General features: G+C 41.6%; 1 protein-coding gene across 2 annotated transcripts in view; it reads left to right on the top strand.

Annotated features, from left to right (window-relative positions):
* DENND2B (DENN domain containing 2B) overlaps positions 1–22,610 on the top strand; it is a 126,273-nt gene that overhangs the window by 31,826 nt on the left and 71,837 nt on the right. Inside the window, exon 2 of one of the 2 annotated variants that reach the window (XM_058159405.1) lies at positions 14,277–14,381. In XM_058159405.1, the coding sequence (XP_058015388.1) occupies positions 14,302–14,381 (80 nt within the window). In that variant the 5' untranslated portion in view covers positions 14,277–14,301. Of the gene's footprint in view, positions 1–14,276; positions 14,382–22,610 lie in introns of those variants that run through there. The other variant, XM_058159389.1, reaches the window with a different exon arrangement.

Genomic DNA, 22,610 nt, shown 5'->3' with positions numbered 1-22,610 from the left:
CAAATGATCTTCAAATGACAGCCGTTCATCCAGGAGGACACCTAAGTTGCGCACCCTATCCTTTGGGGCCAGTAACTCGCCTCCAACAGTCAGCTGCGGCTGCAGCTGACTGAATCGGGATGCCGGCATCCACCGCCACTCCGTCTTGGAGGGATTAAGCTTGGGCCTGGTTCTCCCCCTCCAGACCCGTCGGCTTCCAAACACCGGGACAGCACTTCAACAACTTCATTGGGGTGGCCGGGGTGGAAAAGTACAGCTGGGTGTCATCAGCGTACTGCTGGTATCTCACCCGAAGCCACTGATGATCTCACCCAGCGGCTTCATGTAGATGTTGAACAGAAGGCGAGAGAATCGACCCTGCGGCACCCCACAAGTGAGGCACCTCGCGGTCGACCTCTGCCCCCTGTCAACACCGTCTGCGACCGGTCGGAGAGATAGGAGGAGAACCACCGATACACGGTGCCTCCCTCCCAATCCCCCAACCGGCGCAGCAAGATACCATGGTCGATGGTATCAAAAGCCGCTGAGAGGTCTAATAGGACCAGGGCAGAGGAATAACCCCTGTCCCTGGCCTCAGAGATCATCCACCAATGCGACCAAAGCTGTCTCCGTGCTGTATCCGGGTCGGAAGCCGGACTGGAACGGGTCTAGATAGACATCTTCATCCAGGTATTGGGGTAGCTGTCGCCACAGCACTCTCTACAACCTTCGCAACAAAGCGAAGGTTGGAGACTGACGATAATTACCCAAAATAGCTGGGTCAGGAGGCTTCTTGAGGAGGGTCTCACCACCGCCTCTTTCAAGGCGGCAGGAAAACCCTTCCAACAAAGCGTTGATAATCCTCTGGAGCCAGCCTCGTGTCACCTCCTGAGTGGCCAGTACCAGCCAGGAAGGACACGGGTCCAGTAAACATGTCGTGGCGTGAAGCCTCCCCAACAACCTGTCCACGTCCTCGGGAGCCACAGGGTCAAACTCATCCCAAACAGACTCGACAAGGCGTGCCTCCTCTCCCTCGCTTGGATCATCCCAATTTCGGTCCAGACCGTCCGGAGCTGAGCGATTTTATCGTATAGATAACCACTAAACTCCTCGGCTCGTCCCTGCAAAGGGTCATCCCGCACCTCCTGATGAAGGAGGGAGCGGGTCACCCGAAACAGGGCGGCCGGGCGGTTATCTGCCGACGCAATGAGTGTGGAGGCGTAAGAACGCTTCGCCTCCCTCATTGCCACTAGGTAGGTCCTAGAATAGGACCTAACTAGTGTCCGATCAGCTTCGGAGCGACTGGACCTCCAGGTGCTCTCTAGGCGTCTTCTCCGGCATTTCATCTCCCTCAGCCCCTCGGAGAACCAAGGGGCCGGATGAGATCTGTGCCGGGTCAGAGGCCGCAAAGGCGCGACACGGTCCAAGGCCCCAGTCGCGGCCTGTTCCCAGGGCACGACTAGTTCCTCAGTCGTGCCGTGGGCCAGATCCTCAGGCGCCTGGGACGGAACCAACGTATAGGTTCCGTCTCCCTGCGATGGTGAGTGGTGGTACGGAAGTCTAGGCGAAGGAGAAAATGATCGGACCATGACATTGGTTCTGTTACTAAATCATCTAATTCCAGATCATTTAACCACTGTCCAGAGATATAAATCAGATCCAGCGTGCCTCCCCCCATGTGCGTAGGGCCATCATTTACTCGAATCAAGTCCAAGGCCGTCATGGAGGCCTGGAACTCCCGAGCTGCCGTCGATAACAAGCCAGCTGATGGCAGGTTGAAATCCCCCATGACTATAAGTCTGGGGGTCTCAACCGCCACAACGGCAAGTACCTCAACAGCTTCATTGGGGTGGCCGGGGTGGAAAAGTACAGCTGGGTGTCATCAGCGTACTGCTGGTATCTCACCCGAAGCCACTGATGATCTCACCCAGCGGCTTCATGTAGATGTTGAACAGAAGGCGAGAGAATCGACCCTGCGGCACCCCACAAGTGAGGCACCTCGCGGTGACCTCTGCCCCCTGTCAACACCGTCTGCGACCGGTCGGAGAGATGGGAGGAGAACCACCGATATACGGTGCCTCCCTCCCAATCCCCCAACCGGCGCAGCAAGATACCATGGTCGATGGTATCAAAAGCCGCTGAGAGGTCTAATAGGACCAGGGCAGAGGAATAACCCCTGTCCCTGGCCTCAGAGATCATCCACCAATGCGACCAAAGCTGTCTCCGTGCTGTATCCGGGTCGGAAGCCGGACTGGAGCAGGTCTAGATAGACATCTTCATCCAGGTATTGGGGTAGCTGTCGCGCCACAGCACTCTCTACAACCTTCGCAACAAAGCGAAGGTTGGAGACTGGACGATAATTACCCAAAATAGCTGGGTCAGGAGGCTTCTTGAGGAGGGGTCTCACCACCGCCTCTTTCAAGGCGGCAGGGAAAACCCCATCCAACAAAGAAGCGTTGATAATCCTCTGGAGCCAGCCTCGTGTCACCTCCTGAGTGGCCAGTACCAGCCAGGAAGGGCACGGGTCCAGTAAACATGTCGTGGCGTGAAGCCTCCCCAACAACCTGTCCACGTCCTCAGGAGCCACAGGGTCAAACTCATCCCAAACAGACTCGACAAGATGTGCCTCCTCTCCCTCGCTTGGATCATCCCAATTTCGGTCCAGACCGTCCCGGAGCTGAGCGATTTTATCGTATAGATAACCACTAAACTCCTCGGCTCGTCCCTGCAAGGGTCATCCCGCACCTCCTGATGAAGGAGGGAGCGGGTCACCAGGCTGGGCGGCGGGCGGTTATCTGCCGGCGCAATGAGGGTGGGCGTAGGCGCCTCGCCTCCCTCATTGCCACTAGGTAGGTCCTAGAATAGGACCTAACTAGTGTCCGATCAACCGGGCGACTGGACCTCCAGGTGCTCTCTAGGCGTCTTCTCCGGCATTTCATCTCCCTCAGCCTCGGAGAACCAAGGGCGGATGAGATCTGTGCCGGGTCAGAGGCCGCAAAGGCGCGACACGGTCCAAGGCCCCAGCGCGGCCTGTTCCCAGGCCACGACTAGTTCCTCAGTCGTGCCGTGGGCCAGATCCTCAGGGGAATGGCGGCGCCTGGGATGGAACCAACGTATAGGTTCTGTCTCCCTGCGATGGTGAGTGGTGGTTCGGAAGTCTAGGCGAAGGAGAAAATGATCGGACCATGACATTGGTTCTGTTACTAAATCATCTAATTCCAGATCATTTAACCACTGTCCAGAGATATAAATCAGATCCAGCGTGCCTCCCCCCATGTGCATAGGGCCATCATTTACTCGAATCAAGTCCAAGGCCGTCATGGAAGCCTGGAACTCCCAAGCTGCCGTCGATAACAAGCCAGCTGATGGCAGGTTGAAATCCCCCATGACTATAAGTCTGGGGGTCTCAACCGCCACAGCGGCAAGAACCTGCAACAGCTCAGGCAGGGCTGTGGTCACGCAGCAAGGAGCCAGGTACGCGATCAACAAGCCCAACTGATTCCTATGGCCCCACCGCACATAGAGGGATTCACAGCCGGCAATCTGAGGAACAGTGGCCTCCCTCGGCTCTAGATCTTCCTTAATGACAACCGCCACCCCCCCACCCCTACCTTGGGCCCTCGGCTGATGAAATGCTCGGAAACCTGGAGGGCACAGCTCAACAAGGGGAACCCTCCCCTCTGGGCCCAACCAGGTCTCCGTAATGCCCATAAGGTCCGCGGACTCCCCCTGAATAAGATCGCAAATCAGGGGAGCTTTATTAACCACGGACCGGGCATTACATAACATCAGCCGAAGATCCAAGCTCTGAGGATCATGGCCGCCCGAGGAACGGGTAGGGACTGGGGGGCCGGAGCACGTGATCGCTTTCAGACATCGAACACGTGCTCCCAACTCTCGATACGGCCCCCCCCGCCATATCTGCCTCTCTCACTCACCGTACAGATTGAACAACCCTCTAGTCCTGGAACAACGCCCTCCCCCCTGCCTTCAGACCAGATGGAGTAGTGCCGCGAACAAGCACAGGGGCTGGATCCCTCCCCGACGGGTTCTCACCCCCACCCGTCAAATCCCTCCCCCCCTTAAAAAACCCTTATTTAAAAATCTATTTAAAAAACCCCACAAATTCTTCTTGGCCGCATGCCACCTCTCTGGGTCCCAAGACCCTTCGTTAAGGTAAGCCCTCGATAACTTGGAGGGCCATTCCTGCGAGGCGGGGGAACCTCACAGTTGTAATAGTTCGGCAGACGAGTATCTCATGGAGAAATGGTCCGTATAACCACAAGAGAATGTCCATCCTTAGTTGTCGGAGATGTTACAGTCGTATCAGTAGATCGCCAAGACCCAACCTTAGATAGTCAGCAGTATGGGTCCTAGTCCGTAGGAGTCCGTGGGACCAAAAGGATAAAAAGGTCTCCCTCTGATTCCCGGCAGCGCAGCATCACGGGACAAAAACCCGTGCAGAACGATAATTGATACGACACCGCCAGTGCCATCCTGCAACCCTCTCCCAGTGAAAATGGAGCCCCCCCCCCAAGTTCCATTTTTGCTGGCAGAAGCACCACAGGCTGGTCCTTTGGTGTTTCCAGGGTGGCCCCGTGGTCCAGATCTAAGCGCCCTGTGGGCTGGATCTGGCCCCCGGGCCTTGAGTTTGACACCCCTGATCTAAGCTGACTTGAGATAACTTCTACTGTAAGGCTAGCTTAACTTTCATGGCATCCCCATAAGTAGCTTTGAAATTGTACTTTGAGTATAATTCAAATTCCAAACAGTTCTTCCACAAACTCTGTACTGATGTACAATTACTAGTACCAATGCCCAGATAAAGTAAACTAGGCCTGATGATTCTGAAAAAGAATTTAATCATATTTCTGGCTTATTCATGGAAAGTTAAATGTAATAATTATCTTCCCCTTGTACGCCCTGTGTTCTTGATTCTTATCTTTTTGGACATATCTCCAAAACAAGATATTACACAAGACACGTGGTTTCCTAAATTTAGATTAGACTTTAATAACGTGCAACAATAATCTTGCTATGACAGATATTTGTTTATGCTCTTAATAAGTCAGAGGGGAAAAAAATAAAATAGGGTTCTCTTTTACATAATCATATCTGTTTTAGTTACCATTCTTCTGTAATGAAGTTGAACGGACCGCTGGCTTTTTGTTTTGAAGTAAAAAGTGATAGAAATAATACACTTTTGGGGGATTTTGGAGAGGAGAGGTAGAGGGGGAGAGAGAGAGAGAGAGAAAGCATTTTAGTAACAACATTTGTGCTTTGTTCCCTTTTGCTACCTTCCCCTTCCCCCCCCCCCCCCAAAAAAAAAAAAACAAAACCCAACCCTATGGCTAACTTGGGCATTATAACTGTAGGAAACATTCCAAACAGTTTGATAGTGGCAAGTTATAATAGATAGTTAATGTTCCACACACTGAAGCCATGTGATATTAAGGTATCAGAATAGAATTGAGATAGAATAGAATTAAAGTAGAATAGAATTCTACGTTAATTAAAGTTATTAGATATTTGGCAGATCTGCAGATCTGCTACAAATAATTATTTCAAATTATTATAAACTGATTAATATTTTTAGAATAATTGTTCTTAAAGCCTGTATGCAGTTATTGGCATGCTGAAGATGACATAATGGATGTTTCTAATCAATAATATAAAAGGCATGGCATGGCAATGCAATCCATTATAATAGGAAATTAAATGGCAATTACAGTGAAATTCAATTCTATTGTTGCTTGATTTACTGTTCATGGTAAATCCTGTGAGACATGCACACACACGCACACATACACACAATATTTGAATAGAATTCCAAATTACCTTTCATTTAGTTTTTTGCCTTGATGGTGTCTATGGATGGAAGATGAGTAGGAAACAAGAGTATTAAAATATTAAAAATACTGATTACAGTACTTAAATACATAATATAAAATTACAAAAATTATAAAATAGTAATTGATTCATTGTATAATTTTCATTGATCTTATTATAATATATATTAAAGTAATCACTGAAAGCAGGGGTCCTCAACCCCCAAGCTGTAGCCCACTACCCGATCATGACCTATTCATAAGTGGGCTGTGCAAATGGTGGGCTGGCACAAATGCGCGTGCATGTAACTCAACATGCACAAGTAGCAGCCCGGCTCAATTTGTGCAAGTCGAACTGCACACAGGTACATGTGCATGCCAGCCCATTATTCATGCAAATTGAGCTGGATGCCAGTGAGTACATGCTGGCCTGCCACTCACACAGCCTGGTTCCCCCCTCTGCCAGGCCCCCAATCCTCAAACGTTGGGGACCGCTGACTTAGATGCTATACCAGGGGTAGTCAACCTTTTTATACCTACTGCCCACTTTTGTATCTCTGTTAGTAGTAAAATTTTCTAACCGCCCACCGGTTCCACAGTAATGCGCCATGTATCATTATCTGCACATGCCTCTCGCGCATCGTGGATTGGGTTTGTGGGGGCACCGGGTACCAGCTCTGCTTGTCTGTTACAACTGGGTGGTGTGGGGGGAGATGCGCGAGCTATTCTGGGACAAGGCTGTTTTGTTTGCGGTCACACTATAGTGCCATTTAGTTTCACTTATGTAACATGAACTAAACTTATGCATGAGTGATACAAATAGTATATTTTCAGAAATTTAAATTGTCACGGGGAATTTTATGAAAACCTAATGAAAATGTTTTTAAATAATGCTATGAATTTTTTTTTAAAAGTCAGTTAAATTAAAAAAAGGAAAGTGCTTCAGTATCAGACAAAATCCCTACCGCCCACCATGAAAGCTGGAATGCAAAGCTGGTAGGGACCAGATTGACTACCACTGTGCTATACGTATGCATCTATCTTAATATACAGATTTTGTTACTTTTTCCATTTCAGCCCAGAGAGGTTCTCAGATGTCCCTATGGTGACAGATACAGAAGAGCCAAAATCAAATGGAGATTATTGATATTCGTAAAAGATTTATGGTAGGGTCTGTTAATTTTGGAGAGCTTCCACAGAAAGTTTTGTTTCATTTACATTATTGTTTGTTTATATCAAGTGGAGGAGCATGCAAATTCCATTTACAGTTTGTATAATTGCTCGAGAGTTGTGAGTAAAGCAAGTTATGGCATTCACGTCATCGTTTTAAACAGTGTATTCCAACTATAAACATTTTGCAAAAATTTGAAGCTGTCTGATTCAGTGGTCGAGCAAGAAAACCTAATTTAGCCTTCATTTTCTCCTATATGCCAGCATCTATGGATTATAAAGAATATAGTGAAGTAAAGCAGAATGTCAGTTCCTCTAGGTAGACCAGACCAGGAAATGAACTCCACAAGAAGATTAATGTTATTTTTATTGAGATTGAGTACAATATAATATTGCAAGTCTGATTGTTCTATATGTCTTCCTCCTTATAGTTCAGTGAATTAGAAAGACATCTTCCTGTGCTGCTTCCAGAAATATCTGGACATTCTGGACTTAAAAAAATGTCACCTTGGCAATAAAGCTGGCATACAGTATCTCTGTCAAGGTCATCTTTCTTACTTAATCTCTGCAGTAGAATTTTATGCTGACCTAGAAGATATTTGTAGAAAGGATTTTATCAGATTATTCTATAAATAAACTGCCTAAAAAGGAAGCCTGATTATATCAATAATTTTCAACACTTTGGGATTACTCTAGACATCATGTTGATTTCCTAATGTTTTCTGTTTCTGGGAATTGAGGTGATTTAGAGAAATCTGAATCTTCCTTTTCGTTACTTGTTGGTACAGGCAAGTACATTTGTCTCACCCCATTTCTCAGCTCCTGATCTCAAGCTAGTCATTGCTCTTCCCCCAACCAGATTTCCGATTTCCTCTTTCTGGAACTTATCTCTCTTTGTAAGCAATTTTTAGGGCTTATTGCTTCCTCCTTGCAATAAATCTCTCCTAGCAATATGCAACCATGAGAACAGTTTTTGGAGAAAGCACCTGGTTGCAAATACGGCAATTTGTTATCATTTCAGCTACTCACAGTGACTTTTAAATGAAACAATAGGATGATAGTAAAGGAAGTAGGACTCTATGATTTCTGCTTCAACCCAAGAAGACTCTACAGGCTAATAAATGACTAATTGGGTTTCTAAACATTATTCTATATAGGAGCAGCATGTGTGAATGAAAAACTGAAGCAGGACAAAAACACAGTGCAAGTGCGAATTCACACATTCATCCTAAATTTGCATTCTGCCTATTGAAATGGGTCCATGGCTAGAATTCCCTTTTCTAGTTCTAAAACACATAATGCTCTACTATAGGTTCAGCTGGTTTACAAAGAACTTAGAATCATGTGGCTGGAAGGGAACTCTGAGGTCTTCTAGTCCCCCCTCCCCCCTGCCTCCCACTCAAGGCAGAAGGCCTTATATTATCCCGGTCAAATGGTTTTCCAGTCTATTCTTGAAAATGATGCAGCACCCATAACTCTGAGAAGCAAGCTATTCCATTGATTAATTGTTCCATCAGGAAACTTCTCTTTAGTTCTAGATTGGATTTCTCTTTAACAAGCTTCCACCTATTACTTCTTTTAAAATCTCTTTCTCTTCTTCCTTTCTGTGTTCTATGACTGAATGTTTGAATCCTCGTTCTCTTTTTCAACAAGTAAAAATGGCTAAGCCTTTAAATCACACAGATATGACACTTTTTTGATATCCCTCCCTTGTGAATGCCCTTACTTCTGTCATTTTACTCTCCTCAGGATAGGCAAATATACTTAATTAATTTTTTTGAAATGGTGTTACTCCAAAGTTTGATTAAGAGGCTTAAATTGCTAAAGTCTGCCCAGAGATGTATTTACAGACTGCAACTAAGCCAGGATTTCTTAACCAGAATAGGGCATCCTCATGTGGCATGTTAAAATAAGCCAGACGAATCACAGTATGGCTTAGGATGTTGTGTGTGTCAGGTAAAAGAAAACTAGAAATGAGGAAGAAACTTGAGAGAAGTGTAAGTTTCTAACACTGTAGCAAACTCCATACTCTAGGAGAGCTCTTCTTTCAAAGTTTTGGCTTTGGTTGGGGCCCAGCATTCCAGGAAATCTTTTCTGAAGTTTGGATGTGATTGATGTAGCTATTTTGGTGAAGTTTGAATGGAAACCAGTCAGAGGTTGTGTTGGAAGAAATATCCATCTGGGTTCAGTTCCAAGTGGGGACAAAGACACTGGAAACTTGGAGGCTGCTTGGAAAGATGGTTTAATGGTGGTCAGGATCACATGGCTTGAGATCCTGAACAGAAAAGGGATGAGATCCTGTGTGCTCCCTGGCTTTATGCTTTTTCTGAGCTTTGAACTTTCTGGGGCACAGGAAGAATATCCTGATTGGTTGTCAAACTCCCAGGTGGTCTAGGGGTCTTAGTTAACATTGTAGGTTGTCCCTCAAGCTTGCCTGAGCCATGTGGTGAGTTTCTGTTGCTAGATGGGTTCTATTATGTTGTAGATGATGGCCCATTGACAAAGGTGGGGAGAATGAGTTTCTACCACTGACCCATTGACAAAGGTGGGGGGAAATGAGTGAGCTTGGCTGAGGCTTTAATAGCCCATTGACAAAGGTGGGGGGAAGGAAGTTGCAGGAAGCTGCTTTGTCTTTAAAACATGTTTCTCCATTTCTCATCCAGGGAAATATATTCTGCCTTTTTAAATATTTTCTAAAATATTTCATTCTTCTAGGAGGAGGGTGGGTGCTAAATTCCTACAGTTGAAAACTGCAGCTGAATTTTGCAGTATTTGAGGGGTTTATTTGAACTTGTATAAAGGAAGCTATAATGTAACCAGGGATGTGGAAGAGGGTTGGGGAAGTTGTGTGAGGATGCAAATGGTTATAGGTCAAAGACTACCTGTCAGTTTGAACTCCAGAACAAGAAGATATAGAACAATCCAGTCAAAGTTCATATCTATATTTTCTCACACCAAATAGACAGAATCTTGCCAGACTAAACCTTTACTGTTCCCATCCCAATGGAAATACCCTAGGAGATTTTAGGGAGTGGCTCTCCTAAGTGTCTTCCTCTGTCTTGGGCTGGGCTGTCTTGTTTCTTGTTTCATCCTTCCTCCTCCTTGGAATGTGTTCCCTTCTTCCCAGGAAACTGATGCTTCATTGCAATCCATCATACCACCTTCCCCTTTATAGGCACCATCCATCATATCACCTGTATGCAGCACATAACTAGTGGATTCTAATATTTGTTGGCTGGAATACTTAATCTTGTTTCAAAGTCTGAAACAATTAGCTGGCCTGAGTGAAAGAATGATATTAAAATAATATTAATTTAATCTCAGTTTAAACTATTTACTCTTTTTATGGAATAAAGCCTTTCGCATAACATTCAAAAGATTGTTTTTATCACAACGGAAGTTACTTCGCTTTGCTTTGTGGAGGCAGGGAGGGCGGGGCCAGGGATTTTTGCTACCAGTCCTCCGAACCAGCCGCCGCCATCGCTACCAGATTGCGCGATCCCCTCCGATCCAGTAGCATTTCACCCCTGCTATGGACTGTATTGCATCCTGAAAAGGTACCATCTCCCAATATACTTGCAAATATAATTCTGTCTAAAGAAACAAACACATATCAGTGGTGGGATTCAAAAATTTTTACTACTGTTTCTGTGGGCGTGGCTTGGTGGGCGTGGCTTGGTGGGAGTGACAGGGGAAGGATATTGTAAAATCTCCATTCCCACCCCACTCCAGGGAAAGGTTACTGCAAAATCACCATTTCCTCCTAATTAGCTGGGATTTGGGAGGCAGAGAATAGATGGGGGTGGGATCAGCCAGAGATTATATTTACTGGTTCTCTGAACTACTCAAAATTTCCACTACCGGTTCTCTAGAACTAGTCAGAACCTGCTGAATACCACCTCTGACACATATGCATAGTTTGTACTTTCATTTTTGTGTGTAAGTACTTGAGATTGGATTGGGGGGAAATTAAGAATGTTTACTTTTAAGATACTCATAGTTTAAAAAAACGCAATACAAATTACTAGACTGAAAAATGTTATTGCTTATTAACCAAGAATTAAACAACCAAAGTTTTTCTGAATTCGGAATTAGGCAGATCATGTAGTGAGGATGAATAATCTAGGAACATTTCTTAATAACTTTAGAAAAAAAACAATATCTTGTTTTTAATCAGATTATTTGTTAAGGGTTCTTGAAGTACATTTTACAAGATAATAAATCAACCATAATGTTTGTTTGCCTGAGAAGCTATAGCTATCATCAGTCATGTTTTTTTCCTATCTAATCTCTAATGGTTTCCAGAAGGAGTAGTTTTAAGCAACTCTACTTATTCTTTGGCTATCTAAATCTTTTAACTCTTCTCAGGTGGGCATGTTTATTATTTATTTGCTTACTGGATTTGTACATTTTTTAAAAATATAGAGTACTTAAGTACTTACGTACTCACTATTAATTTGCGTGTTAATTGAGATTCTGAAAATGGTTGCGTTCACTGAAGTGTAGGCGAAATCCAGGAGTTTATGAAATAGATTGTAGATATTGGCCAGTTAAAGATGGACATCAGTAGACTTCCAGTGGCTCCGCTCTCTCCGAAGGACGCCCTAAGGGCGCCCGCACTGGGATTCTGTTTAAAGCCGGCGAAAACAGCGAATATCAGCTGTTCGCCAGCTGAAAGTACTTTCCCTGGTTAAGGGGAAAGGAAAGAGCAAAGGAGGGATAGGTAGAACTCTCTAGAGGCCCCGCTTTCTCAATTTGAAAGCGGGGAACTCAAAGGGGAAAGTTCCCTGGAAATCCCTCCGCAGCAGCTCCAGACCCAGCGTGTCTCTGCTTCGGCAGAAAGAGAAGAGAGCGACCACTTCTGCTTCAAGTGATTGTTATGGATATTTATAAGCAGACGGAACAAACACAGGAGATCAGTCATTTAAATTGCAAGTACTAAATCTGACTTCTATTTTTTTAAAAACTTTTTTTTTCTTCTTTGATCTACAATCAACATAATGAAATAAAATGGCGTTTACTTGCTGAGAAAGTGAAAGTGAATGGAGACTTTATCTTATTGTGCTGGACTGTGGACTGTTGGATTATTTTAGTTTGTTTAAGTATTTCATAAGGGGATTCTCAGCAAGAACTTTGCCATGAAGTTTCTTTCAGAAGAATGGATTCGTGACTTTATACAGGATTATACAGAAAGAATGTATTTAATTATTCAAAAATACGAATTGATAAAAAATGGAGACGTTTTGGATGAGAGCTTGGAGGAAATTAACCAGTTTAATCAGTACTTGGAAAATGGAATGAAGGAGATACAAACAAAAGTGGATAAATATGAAGAGATGATCGTGAATAAACAAGATGATGTAAAGAAGCTTTTTAAAAAAAGTTTGGATGAAATGCCTGAATCTGTGTTACAGGAGGCTGCCTCCCGAACCGAAAAAATTCACAGGGTGAATGCTTTCCAAGAGTTCTCTTTCCGGACTGATGGAATATATGGCAGTAACTTGTGGATTGTTGGACATAAGGAACTACTAGGAAATATTGTGATTGACTTTTCAAAAGGAGTAATGAAGGAAAGACAGAGACTAATGCATCAAAAAAATGGCAAGAGACAAAAGTATTATCCTTGAAAGAAGTTTTTTCTGTAATATTAACAGATAAAAATATTAGCGTTCTTGAAAGACAATATGTGAGAAAGATCTGGAAGAAATGGGTTGATTATATGTTTCACATCTTTCATAAAAGACTAGATATTTGGATTTATATTGGATTTTGACGAGGAAGGACTAAAGTTGAATAGATATTGTAATTTCCTGTATTGAAATTATATGTGTTGTACTGAATTTTAAATAGAATATTCTTGAAAGATCTTATGTAAGAAAGACTTGGGGGAAAATTATATGGTTATAGAAGCTATAAGGGAGATATTCTCTGAATTGGATTGGATTTTTATGCATTAACTGGTTTTAAATACTTTAGGATTAATCCTTTCTATTGACTTATCTATTTTATTACTGTTAATTGTTAATTTTTTGGAAGGATTTTGGTTATGTAAGGAGGAAGTCAGAGCTAGAGAGGGAAAATTGGTATAATAGTTTTGGGGGAAATTTTTTTTTAGCATATGTTTGTTTTATTTTTAACTATACCTTGTGTTTGTTCCGGGAAGTCAGGGGGGAGGGGGGAGGGGGTTTGTGAAGGGAGGGGAGCTGGGGGGAAAGGGGGAAAAAATTTTTGTAAAACTTTTTGAATAAAAAAAAAGATGGACATCAGTGCTGGTATGTAGTTTTAGAGCTTGAGTAATTTCTATCACTGTGTATTAGTGTGTAGAGCTAGAATTGAAGGACAGGAGCAAAGATGATTGGCAGCCTTTCAGAGTTACTGTGAGCTTCAAATAATAAACTCTGTGTAAACTGCCTGACTTTTCTGGAGGAAAAGTTGAGTGAAAATATGTTCAGTGAGCAGTATTTTAAAGTGGAAAATTTTTAAGCATTCATTCTCCAGCAACATATGGTATTCAAGATGGCAACAGGAAGGGCATCCGGCCAGTAAACACTCAGCTCCGTTCAGTTGCCCAGACTCCACCCTGCAAGGGATTATGGGGTCATTAAAAGATGATATGGTATACAAGAGGAAGCTCCTTTTTCATTTAAATGTATATTGATAATATATACTGTACATGTAAGTGCTTCCTGAATGAAAGAAACAATATATTTAAATAAAATATTAATTTTATTGCATTTTATTAATTTTATTTCAACAATGAAATGCAATGAAATCATTTTTAAAATGTTATTTTTTGTTCAAAAGGAAGTCATCTAAAAATATGAAATTATTGTAGTTCTGGTTTAACTAAAAAAAGAAAAAAAATCTGGAAACCAGGATTCTGTTCATATATGTTTCTCTGAGTTTCAGTCACATTCTCTGGCTGTAATAAATAAGTTTCTGGAGAATACTAGTTTATAATTCATGAGATGGCTTTCTAGCATATGCAGCCTTTTCGGTCCTTACCAGTGAAGTTGGCAAAATTAGTAAGGAATTAAAGTTTACTGTATATAAACCTAATCCAGGTGCCCCTTCATTAGCCTATATTTCTTCTTTATAATACCTAGCTTGTTTAGGAGTATCTTGTCTATGTTCACTTTTAAACTTAGTCTTACTGAAGCTGTTAGAGAAAGGAAAATGTGACTGAAGTCCCTTCGTCACTCTTTTTCTTACCATTTTAAATTGGTTGGTAAACATCTCCAATTCAATTACACAGTATTCCAACAAGTTTCTTTGGGGTTTCATTCTTCTCTTTCCCAGGTTTCCAGATTTAGAGAGGGCAGAAATGACCATGACTGCCAACAAGAATGCCAGTGTCACCAAGAGAGTAGGAGCAAATAAGGTATCTCGGGATACTCTAGAGCGGTAAGTATAAAATGCAAATACTGTAGCTGTTCTTGTTTAATGTTGTGTCAGTGTCCTTTATGTTTGTTTTTTATAATTGATGGCTGTATCTGACTTCCAATAATATCATAATCCTAGCAGAATTACTGCTTTTAAAAGATATTTAAATATGATTTGATATCAGAATTTAGAGATAGTTCTGGCTATCTTTGGAATCCGAGTACTTTGTATATTACTTGGATTATTACAGTTGTTAGTTTCTAACAGGTAACAGGTAATTAGGTGCTTCCTCTAGGTTTGTACACTGCATATTTGACAGGTCAAGATTGATTTCATTATGTGCTATCAGGTCAATATCAACTCCCAGCAACCACAAAGATAGATCTTTTTCCATGATGATTTGTCCCTAATTTGGTCCTTCCTGGCTTCCAATGATGTATTCATTGCCACTGTAACTGTCTATCAACTTTGCTGCTGGTCATCCTCTTCTCTTCTGCTTTTCCCATAATTAAAGTCTTCTCCAGAAGCTACGCCATCACAGAATGTGTCCGCAGTATTGCCATGGCAAATACTTGTATTCAGGTACTGAATAGAGGTACCTTAATATTGAAGAGTGAATTCAACCAAACATATTATTTGCCTGAATATTTTCTTCCCACAGTCAGCAGAAATTGAGACGAAAACTGGCAAACAAGACAGACATCAAAATGTTGTGAAATTTGCCCATTTGTAATTGCTGATGGTTATAATATTTATTGCAACCAGTCCTTATAAATCTTTATGACTGTTGCAGTACCCTGTAGACACACAATCAGCATTTGATTCTTCACAATTGGTGCGCATTTTCGACCATCATAGAGTTCTTCGGTCATGTGATCAATATTTGTGATTTTCAACAAGTAGAATTAACTGAGAACATCAAAGTAAAATAGCAATTCATTGTCATATGATGTCCTGCATAATACTTGAACAAGAAGTGATGTAAGCCAGTCACGGTCACATGATTTTCTGGTTGATGACTGCAGTGCTTAGTGACAGAATTGCCAGCTCCATTTGTGGTCACTAAATGAAGACTAACTGTAAATCTTACTTGAAAAGCTTAATCTTACTTGAAAATCTTACTTGAAAAGAGTAATTATAGGAGCTGGATGTCATGGTTCTGAGTAATTCTCCCAACCAATTCAAGACTCTGAGACCTTGGCTTCCTCAAAAATCCTGTTTATTGGGGACATCATATTAGCATGATCAAAGGTGAAGCCAACACTGAATAATTCCTGGGTTTTCAGTATAATTAAAGAATAGATACTGTCCACCACCCCCTTATGTCACAGGTCATGTTAGCCAACAAAGCAGGTGGCGAACTTTTCAGCACTCTCTCCTGCCGTTGCTAGGGCACGCTGATTTGGCCTTGCTTCTCAGGAGCCTTATTGGTATGTCTGGCACATTGGAAGAAAACATTCTACATTTCATAAAGGTAAAGGTTCCTCTCGCACATACGTGCTAGTCGTTGCCGACTCTAGGGGGCGGTGCTCATCTCCGTTTCAAAGCTGAAGAGCCAGCGCTCTCCGAGGACATCTCCGTGGTCATGTGGCCGGCATGACTCAACGCCAAAGGCGCACGGAACGCTGTGACCTTCCCACCAAAGGTGGTCCCTATTTTTTCTACTTGCATTTTTACGTGCTTTCAAAACTGCTAGGTTGGCAGAAGCTGGGACAAATAACGGGAGCTCACCCCGTTACACGGCAGCACTAAGGATTCGAACCGCTGAGCTGCTGACCTTTCGATCGACAAGTTCAACGTCCTAGCCCCTGAGCCACCACGTCCCTTGATACTAATATTAGGTATAACTAATATTAATATTATATATTAATATATTAATATATAGATAACTAATATTAATATTAATATTGATACTAATATTAAGGTTTAGTAATTCATTAAATGTAGTATTTATATGAAAAGCATTCATGAAAACTGTTTCTTACTCTGTAATAACAGAAGCAACTAAAAAGAAACTGGAGAGGGGAGGGGAAACAGTTTTGGGTGTACTTGAAAACAATGAGAATGGGCAGCCAAATATAGCAAGTGAAATTTTTCCATTCTCCTGACAAGTATCAAACTAGAATTGGAACTGGTAGAGCAATATGCCTTGGTGTTTTCAGGCCTTTTTATTAATTCTTACATAACACTAAACGGCACATTTGATAGAATCTTACAATTAGCCCTGGATCTTTGATAGATACAGTAAATATTTGTGATGCGAACGCACATGCTTTTTACAATCATTTTCAGTACCTTAAAATATTATCTATGAAGTGGGACTTAGATATTATTTGCTAGGAATGTATTAAAAGCAAGTAGAATGGCAGAGTTTGGAGTTCTGCTTTTGAAGGTGCTTCACCAAGGGGAACCAGAGAAAATCTGATGCTAAAGAAACAATTTGGTAACAGAGATCAGTACAGGTAAGGCAGGGACTTGTGAAATTTACAGGAGGAAAGCACCAAGATAGACAAGTCTATAAAAATTCACAAAACCTGAGAGTTGGAATTAAGTATATCTGAAAAACATGAGAGTTGGAAAAACTAATCTATATTTATGTAACCATACTAAATATATTGAATAAACTGTATGTGGCTGATTTTTCACTTAGCTGTTTTCCAAATATAGACAATCTTTTTTAGACTTTGATATTATAAGAACAAAGGGTTATGCCCGGCCAAAATGGCTACAATAGGAAATTTAATTATTCACCAAATCACTGATACTGTCTCAAAACATCAAAACAATTATATGAAAGTAAATACATTTTTGTGTGGCTTTTCAAGTGTTTCCAGAAAGAAATGTGAAACTAGAGGCTGGATCTTTGTATCCTGCTTTCTATATATTGTTTTCATTACTAATATTTTATTTATTTTATTTATTTATTTAATTGGATTTTTATACCGCCCTTCTCCCGAAGGACTCAGGGCGGTTTACAGCCAGGTAAAATAGAACAAGAATAAATACAAGATAAAAATCATATTTAAAAAACTTATTAAATTGGCCCAAATTAAAATATCATTAAAACAATAAAACCCCAATTTAAAAACTAAAATCCTACGCCAGTCCTGCGCAAATAAATAGATATGTCTTAAGCTCGCGGCAAAAGGTGCGAAGGTCAGGAAGTTGGCGGAGTCCTGGGGGAAGTTCATTCCAGAGGGTGGGAGCCCCCACAGAGAAGGCCCTTCCCCTGGGGGTCGCCAGCCGACATTGCCTGGTGGACGGCACCCTAAGGAGTCCCTCTCTGTGAGAACGCACGGGTTGGTGGGACGCAATCGGTGGCAGTAGGCGGTCCCGTAAATATATTAATTATTTTATGAAGTAAAATGGAGCAGAGAACCTGATAAGGATGCAAAGGAAGTGTTTGAAAGTGCACTGATACCTTCAGACATCTTACTTGCCCTGGGACCAAAACATAGTTTATAAAGCATAATTGCTCAGTTCTTACAGAATACTGTATCAAAACTGAACAAATCATTTTAAAGATTTGTGCAGAAGAAATCCAGCACTTATCAACTAGGTACATAGAAATTGGAAATGGGAAACAAGCCATTTTTATATAATAGATAAAAGTAACCAATCATCTTTCATGTAGTTTAGATCCAGGTGTAGAAGGCAATAGAAATAGATTCAAAAAGTAGTTATATTAGTGGCCAAATAAGGAAATTTCCAGTCTTATGTGTCAGAATTTGAAACCAAGCTTTGTTTGCATAGCTTGAAAAGAGTCCACCCAGTCTTTGGAGTGGGCTTTTACACAATAAATATACTGTTGTGAAGACTATGCAAGGAACTAAAAAAAATCATCTGAAGCTACTTTGAACCAGCCCCCTTTGAAATGAAAACAGCCAACAGTGTTCATATTTCTTCTTTTCTAAATAATTCAGTTTTGGCTTTGAAATCAAATTGAAATCAAGCTTAGAATTACACTACAAAATGGAATCAGTTTTCATGGCAGAAAGTTTCATGTCCTTTTAAAGCATTTGTTTTTCTTGCCTTTTGCTTGTTTGAGAGGAATATGGATGTCAATTTTATTAATTAATTAATTAATTTATTTATTTGATTTGATTTTTATACCGCCCTTCTCCCAAAGGACTCAGGGCGGTGTACAGGCAAAGTAAAAAACAAACAATACAATATACAGTTTAAAATGCAAATTTAAAAAACTTATTATAATTGGCCTGAAACTTTAAAAATATATAAAAATTAAAACCCCATTTTAAAAATTAGTGGTAGAAAATTTAAAATCAGTAAAATTTAAGCCAGCCCCGCGCGAATGAAAAGATATGTCTTCAGTTCGCGGCGAAAGGTCCGAAGGTCAGGTATTTGGCGTAAGCCCGGGGGAAGCTCGTTCCAGAGTGTGGGAGCCCCCACAGAGAAGGACCTTCCCCTGGGGGCCGCCAGCCGACATTGCTTGGCGGACGGCACCCTGAGAAGTCCCTCTCTGTGAGAGCGTACGGGTCGGTGGGAGGCATGTGGTAACAGCAGGCGGTCCCGTAAGTACCCAGGCCCTAAGCCATGGAGCGCTTTAAAGGTCGTAACCAAAACCTTAAAGTGCACCCGAAAGGCCACAGGTAGCCAGTGCAGTCTGCGCAGGAGCGGTGTTACACGGGAGCTACGCGAAGCTCCCTCTATTAATGCTTAACTCTTGTTCAGAGAGGTCTTTCATCTAGTTATGTAGCATCTTTCTTTTCAGATTCTGTCAAGATCTGTGTAATAGAGAAAATTATTGCAGAGGCATCCTTCCTTGGCCTAATGCTTGTGGGGGAAAGTCAGACCTTAAGATTTACAAAAAAGTCAACATGGTTGGGGACATTTGAATGTGGGGTGGGGTGGTAAGATATTCTAGAGGGCAAGCACTATGACAGAAAAGGCATTTCTCCCGATGACATTGTTTTATGGAGGGGATCTGTAGCATGCCCACCATGTTGGATCTCATGGAACAAGCAGATTCAGTTCGAGATAGGTGGTCCTGCAAGTAATTTAATACACCACATTGCATTAGTCCAGCCATGAGGTGACCAAAGCATAAATGATTGTGAGCAGGTCTTTTGATCTAGACTGGGTACAATTAGCACACAAGATGGATTTGTGCCAAGCTTCTTCTGGACGCAGCTGCCACCTGCTCTTTGGAAAGGAACTTCCTCTCTTCGTCTTCTACCATTTTGGGTGTTGAGGGAGATACAAAATTCTGGTTCTTGCTTGTTCTGGCAGCCTGTGGTTGTAGTGTGCCTTTGATATTATTTCTCCATTTTCTTCTGGGTCTGCCTCAGGTTCTTTGACCTTCTCCCTTTTTTGTATATGCCTTGTGCAGCCAAAACACAACAATCCCGAGAAAGCCACAGCTGATCTTAACTAAAGCAATACTGACATCTAATTGCCCTTAAGTATGCTGTCCCCCATCAGACTCTCATAGCTTCCAGACCCTGGAGGGCATCAAGTTGTCAGATATAAAACTGAGTGTTTTATTTATTTATCCAATTTATATAGCTGCCTATTTCACCAAACAAGAGATGGTTAATAATAAAGTACAACAATCAATAAATTTCTGAAACCAATTACCATTATTATTAAAAATATTAATATTAATAAAAAGACTGTAAAAACAGAGCAAGTACAAAGAAACGGCAAATGAAGGGATGTTAATAATAATAACGGAGCCACTTCACTACTTCCCCTGTCCCTTGGGGTTCCTGGGCCTGCTCAATAACCTGGTATTAGGGTTAGTGTTGAGGCGGAACCTGAAGGAGAAACTTGGATTTTGATTTCAGCTCTAACACCACTGCTACCACTCAAAAAGCTTGCCTATGTGATTGCCCCCATGATCCAGCATTCCTTAGGATATGCTGTATATCTTTTACCTTCAGGTTGTGTTATTTTTCTGTTGACAGGCCCCTATGCCTTACCTGAGGCTGCTCCAGGTCACACAGGGCCTTCTTTCTTGATGTGACTTCAATAATGTTCTTCCACAGCCTCTGCAGCCTCCAAAAACTATGCAAAAACATGCCCCATTCCTTTGAAGACTCCAGGGTTGGAACAGTGATGGGATTCAGCCAGTTCGCACCACTTCAGGAGAACCGGTTGTTAACTTTCTGAACAGTTTGGCAAACTGGTTGTTGGAATAAATAATTAGGGCAGAGAACCGGTTGTTAAATTACTTGAATCTCACCACTGGGTTGGAAGGTCTGGAGGTTGCAAGAGAGCACATCTCATTTTCACACAGCCTCTGAGAACAAGGCATCCTTTCAAGAATAGTGAACACTGGCATGTTCCCCAAAATGTTGTGGTGACAAAGGTTTAATGTCAATGTCCTGCAATTTAATTTCCATCATCTGTCTGCCATGCTGCACTCAGGCACAGTGTACTTAGTTGGAATGAATCATACATTTATTAAAGGAAGGGAGCCGTTATGTTTAAACATATTTAGACTATTATATATATGCCAAAAAAAAATCCATTGTTAATGCTAGAGATAAAAATTCATTTATTGTTTGTCTCAGAGTTAACCTTCATGAAAATGTCTATGTAGATTCTCAATCATCCAGCTCATGGTTGTCCCAAAGGTGATTTTCAAAAGGCAACTGGACTTCCTTGGTTTTTTCCTTAGGAAACGTTTTGCTTCTCATCCCAGAAGTTTCTTCAATTCTGATAGTCAGAACTGAGGAAACTTTTTGGATGAGAAGTGAAACGTTTTCAAAGGAAAAAAATCACGAAAGTCCAGTTGCCTTTTGTAAAACATCTTTGGGATTTTCATGAAAAGTGTGGTTCACCAACACTTTTTTTGGCATATGGCAGTGTTTATTATTGTACATCACATTTTGCTATACTCAGAAGCAGTTTAAATATGTTGCTGGGAAAAGCAAATATTGTATCAAAACTAAAGAATTACTTTAAAACTCAGAAAACCATAGTAGGACCATTTTGCATGGAGAATACAAACTTTGTAGTGTAAGTTATAAAAATGTGTAGTTCCATAATCTGTTTTCTGACTGATAGAATGTCAAATCTAAATCTCCGTCCGCTGTTTATTTTATTTTTTTGTTTACATTTATACCCCGCCCTTCTCCGAAGACTCAGGGCGGCTTACAGTGTATAAGGCAATAGTCTCATTCTATTTGTATATTTTTACAAAGTCAACTTATTGCCCCCCCAACAATCTGGGTCCTCATTTTACCTACCTTATAAAGGATGGAAGGCTGAGTCAACCTTGGGCCGGGCTCGAACCTGCAGTAATTGCAGGCTACTGTGTTCTTAATAACAGGCTTTACCAGCGTGAGCTAAACCGGCCCATGAAGGATATTTATGAAGGAAAACCATATTAGTCAAATGCTTAGAAAATCCAAGCATAGATTAATTATTCTTGGAATTTGTCCTAGTTTTATGTTAATACACTGATGTTGGAATAAAGATTTATACCACCAAACATATCTATAAGTTTGGAGAAGAATTCAATTGATTTTGGTCCCAGTAAATTACACAGAGGATTGGAGCCTGCCTCTTGATGAGATTATGGCAAAGAACATATATAGTTTACTATAGCAGTACAAAATGTCTGAGGAGAATATATATACAAATAAAATTGGATTAGGCAGACAGCACCAAGATATTCTATTCTGAATGTATCACCATTACACTATATGTACTCTATGTTTCATATTGAATTGAATGAATGCCTTTTCAATAAACTTTTTCAACTGACGCTAGTTATTATCTGCAGTGTTGCAAAGTAACTGAGTAATTATCTCTATTCTTTACCCTTTCTTTTACTTAGATAATTTCATGATCTCAGCCTTGCTAGTGCTGTGTCATAATTATCTCTAGCTTCTACATTACACACTGACTGACTTGGAAGTAAAGAGGAGGCAGATAACTCAAGATAAAACCTGTTCAACTACTGCAATAAGATGCCTCCCACTACAGTTCATAGTCACTTCCTCTTTAGAAACAAAAGCTGATCTATGAGGACAGTCTGGGAATCTGGTCATGATTTACCCAGAGGGAAATATGAGAAAAGCAAGCAGATACAGGAAACAGAAATTGCATGCGTTGTTATTTTACACAATTGCTTTCTATCGTGACCTGGTTAACCTTAATCTAGGTTGTTACTATGAAGGCGCACCTTTCCTGGAGAAGAAACAGCTGTACCTTGGAGACAACTCTTTGGTTTTGTTTTGTTAGCATCTCCAATCAGAAAAAACAAAATCTTGATTTTTT

This window comes from Ahaetulla prasina, chromosome 1 (genome assembly GCF_028640845.1).
Source record: "Ahaetulla prasina isolate Xishuangbanna chromosome 1, ASM2864084v1, whole genome shotgun sequence".
NCBI lineage: Eukaryota > Metazoa > Chordata > Lepidosauria > Squamata > Colubridae > Ahaetulla > Ahaetulla prasina.
This window is presented reverse-complemented; position numbering and strand designations above follow the sequence as displayed.